Raw genomic sequence first — 17238 nt, forward strand, 5'->3', positions numbered from 1 at the left:
TTCTCTTGATCCGATCTTCATTATCACATTTAATGTTTCGAATTGATGATATCATTGATCTGAAATAAATAAATTACGAATAAATTTCGATTATTAACATGTTCTTAACATTATTCTGAGTGTATATAGTAAATAATCGAGTGCGGTTACTTTCGACATTTCGGCTATGAAATGCAAAGTTTTCATTTTCACAGGCCCCAGGTCCTCTCTCGGGACATGCTGCATTGCTGCAGTTTAACCTGTTTCGACCTGTGACGCCTTGTTTTGCTGATCGTTAAGATCGATCGACTACGGTACGCACGGTTTGTTTGAATTCAGATTTCTCATACCGTATTGACACATAGCCATCGGTGAAGCACTTGCTGGTGGATTTGTTTCTGTCCCATTTAATAATTAGGCCATAAGGCAATAGCCAACTACTCGTTGACGTTGTAAGTAAGACAGTGTTAGGTAACGAAGTAAAGTCGTTTTTTCCTGTTCTCCCCCACGAAAATTTTTTAATCTAACAACGCCACCTCAGAGTGAGAGTGTCTGAGACAGAAAATCACACTGGAATTTGTGAAAAGTTGATGCCAAGCCAAATATCACTATAGAAATAAATAAATAAAATCTATCATTAACGAAAACTGGGTGAATGGTTCAGTTACTAAGTCTATTTTTAGAGAAACTGACGACAGGTCATCCTTATTACCGAGATGACGTATTTTACCGAGATGTTCCGAGATGAACCGTGATGAAATTAAATATAGCATATTTATTTATTCCTTATCGATTTTAACACTTGAAATCATGTTATATCAGTAATAAATACCTTCTAGAGTCATATTTTACATATTTTTTTTATTAAAAAAAATTTTGACTTCAAATACGTAAACTTGGTTAGCAATAAAATTTCATTGAATTTGATTGATCGACGATCTCATCTCGGTAAAGTTAAGTTATTTTTCTACAAAAATATCCGACAAAATATGTAAAATATGACTCCAGCAAGTATTTATTACTGATATAATATGATTTCAATTGTTAAAATCGATAAGGAATAAATAAATATGTTATATTTCATTTCATCTCGGTTGATCTCGGTAAAATACGTCATCTCGGTTATAAGGATGACCGCTGACGACAACCTACGCACTCAGAATGAATCGCATGAACCGGTCCTCCTTATTACCGAGTTGACAGGAAATATAGCATATTTATTTATTCCTTATCGGTTTTAACACTTGAAATCATATTATATCTGTAATACGGGATATCGACAAATTCAAGTTCTTTAATTACTCGTTTGATGGCGCTAGTCAGAACCGGAATTGGAACATAAATCCGCCATGTTCTAGTTCATTTGCAATAAAAATCTCTCGCTTCAAGTTTTTAGTTAGTGATATTTTACTTACTATATATCGTCACGCGTAATCCTTTGAGTATGATATCCTGACAATCTGTAAACGATAAAGATTACTAGAAATGTAAAAAAAACTACCAAAAATAAATTTAGCGATGACGCTCGAAGCATATAATGGAAGTAATGACTGGTGCCGGGTGTCATCACTTTGTTGTTGAGTTCAAGACTCTAAGGTTAATTTATTGCAGGCAACACTGATAAACACTGATAAATATGAAATAATATTATGAAATAAAATTGATTTTAGAAGGACTAAACTCGTAGATTCATAATAAAAATATGAAATGCACCAGGACTCGAACCAACAATCGAAATTGGGCCGTCAAGTGCTGCCACCATGTGATACCTGGCAACCAGTCATTACATCGTCAGCCGTTGCAAAATGTTTTTTGATAATTTTAGGACATTTATAGTGATTTCTAGCCTTTGCAGTGAGGTTTTATCATATCCAACGTAGCGGTAGGATAACATATTTCAAGGTATTTAATACTGATATAACATGATTTCAAGTGTTAAAATCAATAAGGAATAAGTAAATACGTTATATTTCATGTCATCTAGGTTGATCTCGGTAAAAACGTCATCTCGGTAATAAGGAGGACCCGCATGAACAAACACTTACATGCAATTTTTTTAGAAAATAAAGCAATACGATTATGAAGCATAAAATATATTTTGATGAAATCAAATATAACATATAAGATAAGATATTTCATAGGCAACAGCGCTGAGGCAGCGTGGCGTGTTGCGAGAAGAACATGCCTCAACACGAGGTCTAGTTTTAGTTTTCCAGGAAACCAGGTAGGCCTACTTGGCACTTGGCCAGGGATATCAATACATTATCACACTCGCGTTGAGGCTGACGATCATCGCTACATATCACTTTTTAGCCCACTTGTTGGGACTTCAGTCCCAGCGGGCTATTGCGTTCACTTTTCATCCATCTGTCCTTTCATCCGTTGGCGTTATAGTGTCCGTCCGTAGACGGAATCCAGTTATTTTGGGTAGTTTTGAAGACGCTTCAAGGTCATGTCTTGATATTTGGTTCATACATGTATCTACTCTAGACACATCTTCAGCCCAAAAACTGGCCCTTTCAGATTCAAGATGGCCGACTGGCAGCCATTGTTGTTTGCCAAAATTAGCACTTTTTACACGTTTTTGAACTTTTTGAGGGAAATTTAGAAGACGCTTTGATCAATTACCTTGATCTTTCGTATATATGTGAATCCCCCAAGGGCCCATCATAAGAAGAATTGGGTTGATCAGACTCAAGATGGCCGTACTATGACCTTTTTAGTGCTCAAAAATGTAAATTTTTGCCCGAATTCTTTAGTCCTTTAGTTTCCTACTGGTTTGCCATTTTTCATTGCAATTTGTGATGGGTATTCTTTGAAAAGAGATCTTTTATACCCGAGACAGGTATTTTTGATCAGGCAATTATGACGCAATTGGCGGCCATCTTGGTGTCATCAGTACTCATTCATTGATGGAAAAAAGTTTTCCCACATTATATTGATACTTAAGCATATTTTGTTACCACAATCGATTGCAAAGTTGTAGCTCATGACATGTTCTATAATTGTGATGAGTTTCAAGCCCATCAGTTTTTAGCCCACTTGGGACTTTAGTCCCAGCGGGCTATTGCGTTCACTTTTCGTCCGTCGTTCGTCCGTCCGTCCGTAGACGGAATCCAGTTATTTTGGGAAGTTTTGAAGACGCTTCAAGGTAATGTCTTGATATTTGGGTTAGGCCTACACATGTATCTACCCTAGACACATCTTCAGCCCAAAAACTGGCCCTGTCAGATTCAAAATGGCCGACTGGCAGTCATTGTTGTTCGCCAAAATCAGCACTTTTTACACATTTTTTGAGGGAAATTTTGAAGACGCTTTGATCAATTACCTTGATCTTTTGGATTTATATGAATCCCCACAGGGCCCATCAGCATAACAAAAATTGGGTCGATCGGACTTAAGATGGCCGTCCTGTGACCTTTTTAGTGCCCAAAAATGTTAATTTTGGACCGAATTCTGAGTCCTGTAGCTTCCTACTGGTTTACCATTTCTCATTGCAATTTGTGATGGGTATTCTTTGGAAAGGGATGTTTTATACCTGAGACGGGTATTTTTCATCAGCCAATTATGACCAGCAATTGCGGCCATCTTTGTGTCACCAGTACTCATTCGTAAGTGGGAAAAAGTTTTTCCACATTATATTGATACCTAAGCGTATTTTGTCACCACAATCATTTAGAAAGTTGTAGCTCATAACGTGTTCTATGATTGTGGTGAGTTTCAAGGTCATTGGATTTTGTATATGGCCACCAGGGGGCGTTGAATAATGCAATATCTTAGCATTTCTATATTATATTCGTACCTATGCATATTTTGTAACCACAATCAATTGGAAAGTTGTAGCTGATGACATCATCTATAATTGTTGCGAGTTTTAAGGACATTAGTTATTCTATATGGTCACCAGGGGGCGTTGAATAGTAGAATAACTTAATATTTCCTTATTATATTGGTACCTAGGCATATTTTGTTACCATGATCAATTGCAAAGTTGTAGTTCATGACATGTTCTATGATTTTGGTAAGTTTCGAGGTCATTTGATTTGAATATGGTCACCAGGGGGCGTTTAATAGTAGAATAACTTAGTATTTCCATATTAAATTGGAAACCAGGCATAGTTTGTTATCACAATCGATTACAAAATCGTAGCTGCTGACATGTTCTATGATTGTGATGAGTTTCAAGTTCATTGGTTTTTGTATATGGTCACCAGGGGGCGTTGAATAATGCAATATCTTAGCATTTCTATATTATATTCGTACCTATGCATATTTTGTAACCACAATCAATTGGAAAGTTGTAGCTGATGACATCATCTATAATTGTTGCGAGTTTTAAGGACATTAGTTATTCTATATGGTCACCAGGGGGCGTTGAATAGTAGAATAACTTAATATTTCCTTATTATATTGGTACCTAGGCATATTTTGTTACCATGATCAATTGCAAAGTTGTAGTTCATGACATGTTCTATGATTTTGGTAAGTTTCGAGGTCATTTGATTTGAATATGGTCACAAGGGGGCGTTTAATAGTAGAATAACTTAGTATTTCCATATTAAATTGGAAACCAGGCATAGTTTGTTATCACAATCAATTACAAAATCGTAGCTGCTGACATGTTCTATGATTGTGATGAGTTTCAAGTTCATTGGTTTTTGTATATGGTCACCAGGGGGCGTTGAATATTGAAATTGTTAAATTGTTAGATTGTTGAGCATTTGGAACCACTTCCCAAGTGGGCATGGTGTCCCTGGACCCCTAGTTGTATATGGCCATCAGACCACAATAACTTAGTATTTCTATATTATATTCATATGTATGCATATTTTGCTACCAGAATCGATTGGAAAGTTGTAGCTCATGACACGGTCTCTGATTGTGGTAAGTTTCAAGGACATAAAATTATTCTATATGGTCACTAGGGGGCGATGAATAGTAGAATAACTTAGTATTTCCTTATTATATTGGTACCTAGGCATATTTTGTTACCATGATCAATTGCAAATTTGTAGCTCATGACATGTTCTATGATGATGGTGAGTGTCAATGTCATTGGGCTTCGCGTATGGTCACCAGGGGGCATTAAATAGTAGAATAACTTAGTATTTCCGTATCGTATTGGTACCTAGGCATATTTTGTTACCACAATCAATTACAAAATTGTAGCTGTTGACATGTGCTATGATTGTGGTGAGTTTCAAGGTCATTAGATTTTTTCAAGGTCATTGGATGGGGCGTTGAATATTGAAATTGTTAGATTGAGCATCTGAAACCACTTCCCAAGTGGGCATGGTGTCCCTGGACCCCTAGTTTGATGTGTTACCTTTACTGTTTAATCTCAGCTCAAAGAAAACCCTACTAGATATATATGACACAATATCAATGATGCAGTCAACAAAAATGTATATAAACTTCATTTGCGCATACATTTATTGATGATCCACAGACGCCAAACGAACATTATTGATCAGTGGCACGTGCCATATGCAGGGTGAGCTCTCGTAGATACTGAAAAGGCTCCAGACACTGAGCTGCCAATCATTCTTGTGACCGCCGTTATCTTAAAAGTTGGCTAAGTCCAAGTACTAGAACAATTCACGCATCTGATTTCACAACTTAGTAGGTACATCGTGATTTAGCTTCCCGTAAATACGACAACGAAAAAAATTTAAGAAGGGCAGTATAACCATCAGGCAGGGCGCTGAGTTTTTAGCATGGTGGCATATAATTTTAGCAGGGCGGCTGGCCCTGCTAAAACAGCCCGTGGAGAACACTGATACGTTTAAAAGATAATGGCCTCTGACTCCACACATGGCGACCTCACAAAATACTGAAGAAACTTCGTTTTTCAATCTAAAATCAAAACATTTATTTTATACGACACTTACTAGTGATATAACAGTTATATATCCTATTATTCCATCCGACTGTGAGACACTATGAATTTTTGAAACGTCTTGAGTAATATAAAAGAAAAGGTAGTTGACGAAGCATGAACGTATTGGAAAAACTTTACAGGCGTTGAGATGGCAACACTGAAGTCTATTTTTTTTTGATTGTCCACCATCTTCATGGGATATTTCGCTTAATTTTGGGTGTGCATGCCTCAAATAGGCCTAGGTCTTAATCAAATCAGTAGGGTGGTGCAGTCCAGATAAATCATCGTTTTTATATCCATTTTGTACCGAAGTCTATTTTTTTTTTATTGTCCACCATCTTCATGGGATATTTCGCTTAATTTTGGGTGTGCATGCCTCAAATAGGCCTAGGTCTTAATCAAATCAGTAGGGTGGTGCAGTCCAGATAAATCATCGTTTTTATATCCATTTTGTACCGAGTTGAAATATTGATGAATATTTTTGAAAATTGAGCTTTAAATCGGTAAGAAAGACTTGAAATCATCAGTCAGAGATCACCAGGGGGCGTTGAATAGTAGGATAACTTAGTATTTCCTTATTATATTGGTACCTAGGCATATTTTGTTCATGATCAATATTGTTGAAGTTCATAAGTTCAGTATTTCCATATTAAATTGGTAACGAGGCATATTTTGTTATCACAATCAATTACAAAATCGTAGTAGTATGTTCTATGATTGTGGTGAGTTTCAAGGTCATTGGTTTTTGTATATGGTCACCAGGGGACGTTGAATATTGAAATTGTTAGATTATTGAGCATTTGAAACCACTTCCCAAGTGGGCATGATGTCTCTGGACCCCTAGTTGTACAGGTATTTGCGTTGAATAGCACCTGGCCTCCCATTCCTATAATCCTATTAGTGACAGTAACTTTAACTGACTGGAAAATGCATTTAAATGCTTAAGTGTTCAGAATTCCTAGACTAACCACACCCCCATCAGTATATCTGTCTGTGGTTTAATTTCATAACCAGATATCATAACAAAGCCTATCCAATTATAAATGTTCACCACCAACATCATAAACTATGCATACATCGGCATGAGAAGCATAAATCAGCATCAGAGAACTGTGCCATGCATTATTTTGATATTGTGTATGTAACCTAAGTTGGTCAGTAAATCACTGTAGTACAGTACTTAGCTGTTGATGGCAAACACCTTTTTAACCAAATTTTAACCCTGGCTTAAAATGAATATTGCAACTTCCTCAGATCAACAATCTTTTTAAAACATGTAACTTAACGGGAAAAATTTGAGTTCAGCAACGATGAGTGGGTACATTAATTGCAGCCTTCAACGCAGTATTTTATTGTATAGATGATATTGTTGAACATTTCATGAAGTAGGGATGGTGTAGCTGAACCCCTAAAATTCATCACTACTATTACATGTAATTTTGTTTCAGGGAAATGATTGAGGTCACTTGTAATGATCGATTGGGAAAAAAAGTAAGAGTCAAATGCAAGTATCCTTTTAAATAGTACAATATAGAAAGATAAGTTTTGGGCGTATGCGCCTGCTGCCAAATAAGTACAATTTTGTTGTATTTCACGATGTCCATTAGCTTAAAAAGATTGAAACCCACTATCTACAGATTAAAAGAATTTAAAATCAAGAATTTATTAATTCGAACAATTTGAAATATATAATAAACACGACGTTTCGATCTCACCCTAGAGATCATCGTCAGGTGTGAGGATGGACTAAAAACAGGGGTATATATACTTAGGAGAACAGGTTAATTGAGAATACATGTTTGTCTTATTTTTACCAGCCAACAGGCTTCCAAAATTCATCCGTTCAATGTTTATGTTTGATGATTTTCAGATATTTGTCTTTTTCGACATTTTTCAATGAGTTTAATTATATGAATAGAATATATTTAACGGATATGAGCTTCCTTGTTTTCTTTAGAAATCCAAATTCAAAACGAACCAGTTATCTGAAACAAGAAAATTAATTTTAGAAAATTATTTGACGCCTGCGAAAAAAATGTATAATTTCTGGGCTAAGCTAATGTGGAATTGCAAATTTGAAATCGAAGTTTTAAGAAATTTGGGGAATGATGAGATTTGGCGATTGGGTAGATGATACAGGTCTTCGACTCTAGTAGTAGTTTAAATTTTTTTTAATGAAAATTCTCAATAATTGATCGCGAACTTGCGACCGACTTCATTTACTTATGCCTCTAAGCTGGTCTGCAACTTCATAGCCTCCATGGTTGAAGAGAGAGCTCTTCTGATGTCTGCTTCATCATGACTTCGAGCATATCGTGTGGCCTAGCCAGCCGGCCCGGGCCACGGGTTTGGCTGTCACTCGATATCCTAGAGTCTTGAGTCTGGGTGGGTTGAAGTAGACATTGTCATTTAAAATAACATGCTTATGTTGTTCTGTATGAATTACCCGTGTGTCATGTATGTTGTATTAATTTATTTTAAAATTTGTATTTATTGAATTTGGGAATTTTATCCCGAAATTTCAATGTAATAAGGATCAATAAAGAATTGAATTGAATTGTCACCTAATACACATGCCATCAGAGGACGCGGAGCCGTATATGATTGCTATGCTATTATAAATTGCTAATCTCACGAAACCTGCATACTCCTAATATCAAACATATTTTCTAAAACGTTTGAATATTGAAATTATATGTTTACACATTTTCATATTGACCGCTTTTAGCCGCTGATGAAATTCACGCCGGCCCTACACACATCGTAGATAGCTTCGTCATTCCACCGGCATGCCCACGTCAGGGTCTGACTTTTATATCAGACTTCCAAATCGTGTATACATCCGCCATTTAACCGAATAATCCGATTTACTTATCATTTCTATTTATGCCTGCCCCTTCTGATATAATCATACATCCTTTACTATTACAATACGTCTTCTAATGATATTCAATGCAATATAACATTTCGACGTTCAAATATAGGTCATTATATAATCACAGGAAGCCATTCTACATCTATGTCAATAATATTTTGCCAGATAGCTTGTTTGTGTACACATAGACCTGTGACGTTTTGCACATCGATTTACGGCTGTCGTTTGTAAAATGACGCTGAATGGTTAACATTGTTTAGGTTTCATAATGGTAACGTTTTATAAGGCGTCAAAAAAGTCTGCACAATATGATTCCTCACAGCATTGCCAATATCTCGTCCTTCATGCGGCTCCAACCAAATTGGAATTTATTGTTGTGGCTCATATTCCATGTCGGGTTCTCCAAATTCTATAGCTAGATTATGTAACACAAAGCACGCCGCAATTGCATGACAACAACATTTTGGTTTCAATTGCAGTTCACCATGAAGAACCTGAAAATTATGTATAGAAGAATTAGTATCCTATTTCTCTATAGTTGATTTGATTGTTTGATAGATTCTCAATCAGTTAATCAGCTGCAATTAATTGTTTATCCCCTTGAAGTATGTATCCGTGTTTTTAAAGAGTATGGAAAATCGCGATTTAATCGATGCATCCTAAAAACCTAAAAGAAATGTAGTTCTTGAATAGTGGAAGTTGAATTCTAGTCATAGTTGCTTCCCAGCAATTGGGTAATTTGATAATTACCAATAAACGTTTTTTCAATTCCCCAAAAGCCATTTCAATTCGTACTCTTGATGATATATGCGCTCGGTTGTAACGCTCCAGTCCTAGATTACTTGGCCGCAAATAATGTGTCATTAGGTATGATGAGCAACCGTAGCCACTATCACCAATAATCAATCCGTCTTCAAGGGTTCTGTAATTATCTTCTCAATATCTTCAATACAATTTTCAGACAATATATATGAATTAATTCAGACAATATGAATTTAAACTAGGTACCAATTTTTTATCTCTTGAGTGCCGAGTTGCAGAAAATATGTCAGTCATGGTCATGGCAGGAGCCTGGTCACTTTGCTACAACATTGATTAATTTACCTATTTAAAAGAAAGTTGATTTACTGATAAACTCGATACTGACAGAATAAACCAACAAACAAGAAGCAAAACTTACCTGTATGGTCCAATACTGCCTGGGTATTTATTGAATGAAATCCTTTTCTATTGACATATGCATTTTCATTCTCTTGCGGGCCCTTGATACGAATCTGCGTACAATCAATTGCACCTAACCAATACAATCAGGAAAACCTCCAAAATCGTAGAAACCTTGTAGTATTCGATTTTTATCCTGATCTGTGGTCAGACTATATATTCGTTACTTTTCCTGGCAAGCGCCTCTGATACTCTATGGACACATTTCCAAACAGTTGATTTAACAAGACCAAATGTATCACCCAGTGCTTCCAAATAACTACCCGTTGCGTAATATCGGAGAGCAACCTTCACTTGTAACTCAGCAGAAAGTGCTTTGGAACGTTATGTATCATACGTTATATCTTCTCGAATTAAATCTGATATACGTGTGATATTTTCGGGACTTAATCTATTCTTCTGTCTCACTTCATTTTCTGAATAATCATTAATTGCAAATTTAACTGTTTCGTGATATCGATATCGGTGTGTCTGTAAATTCGTTCTTGATAGATATAAAAAATGGCAGCCATTTTGATGATTTATCCTGGTGATAGTGTTGCTATCACCACGTTGGAGGTGTGGTGACTTTATCACTGGGATAGCTGATTTTATCCCGGTGATAAAGTTAACACAGGTTTGAAGCACGCACTATCCCATTGATGAAAATATTTAACTCCGGGATAGTGATTTATCATCGGGAAAACGCAGTCCCGGGCAGTTGTTAAAGCAAACAGATCTGCATAATTTAAAGAGTAGTAGAATGAACAATGTAATATGTTTTAATTGATATTATAGAAAAACTTTACCTCGAGAACGCAGGACCTTTGGTCCTCCAGAGCTGCCAACCCATACAGTTTCTCCGTATTTTCATACGGCAGTGGCCTATTGTGTACGGTGTTACGGTCGCTCTCTATGTAGTAAGGGTCTTGAATAGAATTCTGAAAATTGATAAAATAATTGACTCAATAGTCAATAGTGGGCCTACAATTAGTAGTGGAACCCTATCAGCTATTCATCTTATCAACGTCAGTATTGTTTCATCTTTCAACACCTGTTGGCATGCAGCCAGAGCAGCCTATGCTTTCGTAATACTATAGTCTCACACACAGACACACTTCCCTGCTGTAGTAGCAGTGATCAATAGAGAACATATATAGCTATTAATACATGCCCTGTATTGTAACACTACTGAGACGCACCCGGAGAGCTCTGGCACGCGTCTTATGATTTAATTCAATGATAATAAAAGCTTTAAATTACGAGTAAATTAAGACCTTTATGAATCATAAACTGTAATAAGGGGCTATGAATTAATAAAGCAATTAGATTTAGAATAAGAACCGCTATCATTAGAACCAAAAACTCCAGAATCTTTGATGATCATAAAAACATCAGCTTTTTTCGTGTCGCGTTATTCTTGGAAAAATACTGACAACCTCAAGAAAATACTGACAAACTCAAAAAATTGTACTGACAACATCTTTCTGAGGTTGGCAGCTCTGGTCCTCTAGTTAAGAAAAGGGACTGTGGATACGGCTACGATTTAGGAATTACGAAGTACCTATTATCCAATGGAAATTGGAGGGAATAACGATGAAGGAAAAATTGGGATCTTTCGTAAAAATTAGGTGGTTATACAAATTAATCGACATCGAATTAAGCGAGTCAACCTCTGAGGCTGTATGCACAATATCCGTATATTCATGTAACAAAAACAGAATATCGATTTTTAATGCTTTCATTGAATTATGAATTTGATAAGGAAATAATAAGTAGTGAATGTAGCTGTAAAGCAGTGATAATGGGTTTCTGCCTTGCTGGACGTATCGGCCCCACTCCGCGCGGTTGCGCCACCGCGCGGTATTTACGTGAAGCAGCAGAACACAAACATGGCCACTCTCTCAATTTTCAATGATAGAAATCGTGTGTGCATTTCAATTATTTCGGCTGTTAGGGTTTTAAGACACAATATAAGTTGATGATGTGATATGGCGATGTTAATTAATGATAATTCCGCAGTGAAGCTAGTCACGAACGGTGCCAATTGAGTGTACAGCTGCAAAAAACACTGAAATGTGCGTAGTTGCGTAACTATTTGCAGTGAATTGCAGACGAAACATGAGGCCTTAACGGCCGTTTAAAAGAAAAATTATACCAATCGCAATTGTAAAAATATAGCAGCGATGACGGGTTTTCTGCAAAGCCATTCAGAATGATGGGAATATTAGTCAATTGAAATATCGATACATAGAATAAAATGCATTGACAGATTCGAACCTATTATACAACCACTGTGTAAACGTCAAATATGATTCAGCTTTGAAACCAAACATACGCGTACGTACAATCAACAAATATTAATTGTGTTTCCTAATAAACGGGAGAGTCACTCTTGATCTGAGTTATTAGAAAAATAATGTTCATTTAGTTATAGAAATTCATTGCCTTTTTGGAAATTCTGTAATAATATTTGTTCTGTCCTAATTTTTATTACTGTATGAACCAATGATATGCTTTGTAAATATGATGTAATAAAATAAATTTGAATTTGAATTAAAATTTGAACATGAGAATCAAGCATTACTTGTGTTTTTTCAACTTGTCTTACTTGTCTTTTGTTAACAGTTCCAGAGTTTCAATTACGATCAAATCCAAATTGGCTAAAAAGTACATAGGACTAAATCAAATGAACTGTTAGTTACTGCAAACCTATTCCAGTGTTATGTCGATCGTGTTGAATCACTTTCCTTGAGTTGAAAGAATCAGATCTTTTATTGCGCAACATCGGTCGAAGAGAGATATTTTGGTGTTGACTGTCCTTGACCATCTAACTTCATGCGTTTGACATTGGAATCAGCATCATACCCATTTGAACTGCAAAATATTCACACAACATGAAAACCTACAGTACATGTATACAGTAATCAAACTTTCACCGATGTTGGATGTTTGAATGAACGTTTGGCTTATTTCAGTATTCTAAAGCAGGAAATAATAAGCCCAATCAATAGGCCCTATTCCCATTGGAACAATTGCATAATGCGTACAGCTGTACCGTACACTTATCAGTCAAGAATGGAGAAATCGGTATACCAAACCTACGAACAGCAAAATGTACATACCTACAATGATTTCTGGTATACAAGCCATGACCACATGAACGTTTTGGTTTGACTATTAATGTCAGCAGGTCAGAGGAGGCTTGGCCAAATTTAATCACATGGCTCAAATCAATTAGCCTTTCTGCCTGTGAATACTTCACTGTATTGTTTTAAAAATAGGCCTATCGAGTGAATTAGTACCAGTGCTTCAACTAGCCAAAAATGGAGGGGCGGTCCGCCCCGCCCCCGAAAATAGCCGCCCTTGTGCCCTTCAGATGTGTCCCATGCTCGCCCTTGTGCCCTCATCACTTGCCGTAGGTCTGCCCTCGAGTCACGAGTAATCAGTCAGGGCTTTCAAAATAGGCTTTCACACCCGACTGTTAGTAAGAATCGTGCGACGGCTATGAAATATCTCGTATGATATCAACGATAGTAGCTCATGTGATCAGTGATTATATTTAAATGTCCTGCAGTCAGTGTGCATCGTGTGAAAACGTGCCTCAGACGCGTGGCCTAGTTTTAGTTTCCAAGAAATTGGCTGCCTTCCAAACTACTGCCAATCATTCTAGCGACTGCCGTTGTAAAGCTGGTAGTGTATATTCGATGGATTGTTTCGTTTTGAACACATCGTGATGCTCTGGATCTTTGTATCTAGACTATTAGACAAATTTTATATACACAAGGTGAAAAACTTTTTGCAGTGAACTCACAGAGAGACTTGCAGAGACAATTTAGTTTGAGTGGCCTAATAGCAATATTGTGTTCTTAAGCTGGCTGCCTACCAATTATCAACAGTCACTCGCCAATCACTAACACTATCAATTTAAATCAATTAATTTGATATTTCTAACATTAAAAAATGCAATTTCATGTAGGCCTATACACTATTGCTGGCTTTTTTTCGCTGTATCATTTGCTTTTTGAGATTGCTTTTTTCTGCCATTTTTGTCTGCAACTGGTTTTCCAAATAATTTTGAAAGCCCTATCTGATTATTTTTCTTCATTGACAGACATAGGTGTAAGGATGTACTGTGGTCAAGTGTGTCACTCATGGCAAGAGTTAAACATAGTTTCTAGTCCTCAATTGTAGTAGGGGGTACCTCGATTCTATGCAATAGGGAACATTGCAGGTTGCCCCTAAAACGGACGTGAGTGCGTTATTATGTGCCCTTGCTCCAATGGAATCACGCATAAAAATGCCCTTATTTGAAATCAGCACCCTGCCCTTTTTTAATGCTAGATGAAGCACTGTAGTACATAGACTGAATTAGACTTTAGGCTAGTCCTGACCAAATCCTATCCATGTTATAATGGCACCAGTTATAGTAACATCACTGTAGGGCCGATAAGAGGGAAAAAGTGTGTCTATATAGTACATAGGCATGGTAGGCTTGTCGTACTCACTTAATACTTAAAACGCTGTTGTAACCTGTATGTGACTGTACGGTGATTTCTACAGGTTAGCCGTATGTGAGTACGTTGACGCTCAGACTTGCAATATTGGGATTCGAAACCAAACGAAAAAAAATCCAGTAGTAGTCCAGTGATTTACTCACTGTGCCACAGAACGTAACTGCATGGTGGATGAAATTTGATTTACAAATAGCCTCGCCTCACCTAACCCAAACTCTATTCTTTCACGCATGCGCGTTTGCAGATTATAGGAACTCACGTACGGCGTTTTTAGGGAACTCACGTACGGTTAACCTGTGGATATCACCGTACAGTCACGTACGGGTAACAACTTCGTACCAAAATGGTATTGGCTACTAGGAACTCACGTACGGCGTTAGTAGGGAACTCACGTACGGTTAACCTGTGGAGATCACCGTACAGTCACGTACCGGTAACAACTTCGTACCAAAATGGTATTGGCTACTATATAATAGGCCTGCTATAGACATATAAATACCGGTAGGCTTTCTTAGCTTCCACACTTCACAACCGAACCAACCGACCAACCAGTATATTCAGTCCCAGTAGGCACCAACCGGCGCAGGCCTAACACTGTTTGTCAACTGTGTGTACCGTAGTAGGCTATCGATAATCACCTGATACTTTTCTGTCATTTGTTTTCTCTCTGAGATGAATGTAAGTCTAGTAGCCTTCCGCGACTCAACGACCTTGATTTATACTTGATCAATTCCAAATCTGTTTATTGACGCTTTTGGTTACATGAACTGATCAGCAATATACTTAAATAAAATAACCGGAATAACAAGAAATCAAAAATATTAAAGAGGTAACAAACAAATGCCCGTAAACCTGTCAGACACGCGAACGCCGGACTCGTTAACTCTTGGACTCAGACCCGCTGAGCAATAAATTCATAAAATTGACTTTGAAATTGATTGTTGAGAAGAGAGGGAATTATTCGATAGCTCTTCCTCGAAAAGAAGAGAGAAATATCGGAAAGAAAACACAACATGGCTACTAATTGAACGGAGCCAAATTTCCGATGTTTACGGCTCGACAGTGCCTTTATAACGTGGATTTATCAAAATTCCCATGCAGTATCTGGAGATTGAAGTGAGCTGAAGGATATCATACGGATTGTATCGGCGACAGCGGTAAGGTTAAGGAAGCCTTTACACTTTTAACAAAAACTATGAGGAAAAGGGAAAAAAAAAATAAATATAGCTGCAAAGCAGCGATAACGGGTTTTCTGCTGTCTTAGAATCCTGTTCATCGGAGGATTTCGACAAAGCATTTGATAAGGCACAACATCAGCCATTACTAACTAAACAGGCTATTAGGAAACAGTATCAATGATAGGTCGCCAAAATGGCTCAGCAGTTTTCTCTGAACGAAAACTTATAGCCAAAATCAACGGAACGCCTCATCTTGGAAAAAGTCGGTCTAACTAGTGGAGTCACGCTAGGTAGTATTCTAAGTGGTGTACTGTTTAATGTCCTGACAAATGACATACACAGTAATCCAAAATATACCGCAAATCAATTGTGACAAAGTATTGATGCGAATGACCTATTTAGTTCATCGACCATGTACCGAACACTATTATTGTGCCTCAGCAACAGATACAAGTCGCCATATCTATGTCGATATATCGCATCAAGTCGACATGGATATGTCGACATATCGTGACGTTTTCACGACAAATTTCGCTTTTTTGCTCATTTTCCACGGGACAAGCCGTCATTTGAAGACATGTCTAAATGTAAGATGAGGATGCCAGTAATATGACGACTGAGTTTCAAGTCGTCATGAATATGTCGACATGTCGTGAGGAAAATGGTCGGGAAAACGAAATATGTCGTCAAAACGTCACGATATAGCGACATATTCGTGTCGACTTGACGCGATATATCGCGGTATGTCGACATAAATATGACGACTTGTCGAGTTGGAACGCGACATCTCGAGGCCCCTTATCGCTTCCGTACAAAATGACCTTAATATTCGACACTATATCTACGGAAGCGATAAGGGGCCTCGAGATGTCGCGTTCCAACTCGACAAGTCGCCATATTTATGTCGAAAAAAAAGCGAAAAGCGAAATTTGTCGTGAAAACGTCACGATATGTCGACATATTCATGTCGACTTGACGCGATATATCGCGATATATCGACATAGATATGGCGACTTGTCGAGTTTGAACGGGACAACTCGAGGCCCTTTATCACTTCCGTACTATATCAGATTAATCGACTTGTAAATAGGCGAAAGCATAAGTCTTTATTACGTTATTAATCGGCCTAATTATTCAAAAGCTAATAAAGTGGGCGACAAAACCAAAAAAATTAATTGTCGCGGGCGATAAAACCAAAATAATCGATTGTCGCGGGCGATAAAACCAAAATAATCAATTGTCGCTGGCGATAAAACCAAAATATTGAATTGTCGCGGGCGACAAAACCAAAAAAATAAATTGTCGCGGGCGATAAACCAAAATCTTGAATTGTCGCGGGCGACAAAACCAAACTAATGAATTGTCGCGGGCGATAAAACCAAAATAATGAATTGTCGCGGGCGATAAAACCAAAATAATGAATTGTCGCTGGCGATAAAACCAAAATAATGAATTGTCGCTGGCGATAAAACCAAAATATTGAATTGTCGCAGGCGATAAAACCGCGCCAAAAAAAAAATTGTCGTGGGCGATAAAACCAAAATAATGAATTGTCGCGTGCGATAAAACCAATATAATGAATTGTCGTGGGCGACAAAACCAAAATAT

The 17238-nt window shown here is 37.3% G+C and overlaps 1 protein-coding gene across 3 annotated transcripts in view; it reads left to right on the forward strand.

Annotated features, from left to right (window-relative positions):
- Positions 1 to 201: 201 nt before the first annotated feature.
- LOC141908978 (ubiquitin-like protein 5) overlaps positions 202 to 17238 on the forward strand; it is a 50277-nt gene continuing 33240 nt past the window's right edge. Inside the window, exons 1-2 of one of the 3 annotated variants that reach the window (XM_074799286.1) lie at positions 202 to 293; positions 7309 to 7368. In XM_074799286.1, the coding sequence (XP_074655387.1) occupies positions 7313 to 7368 (56 nt within the window). In that variant the 5' untranslated portion in view covers positions 202 to 293; positions 7309 to 7312. Of the gene's footprint in view, positions 432 to 1804; positions 1882 to 7308; positions 7369 to 17238 lie in introns of those variants that run through there. The other 2 variants (XM_074799285.1, XM_074799287.1) reach the window with 2 other exon arrangements.

This window comes from Tubulanus polymorphus, chromosome 7, assembly GCF_964204645.1.
Source record: "Tubulanus polymorphus chromosome 7, tnTubPoly1.2, whole genome shotgun sequence".
Taxonomy (NCBI): domain Eukaryota; kingdom Metazoa; phylum Nemertea; class Palaeonemertea; order Tubulaniformes; family Tubulanidae; genus Tubulanus; species Tubulanus polymorphus.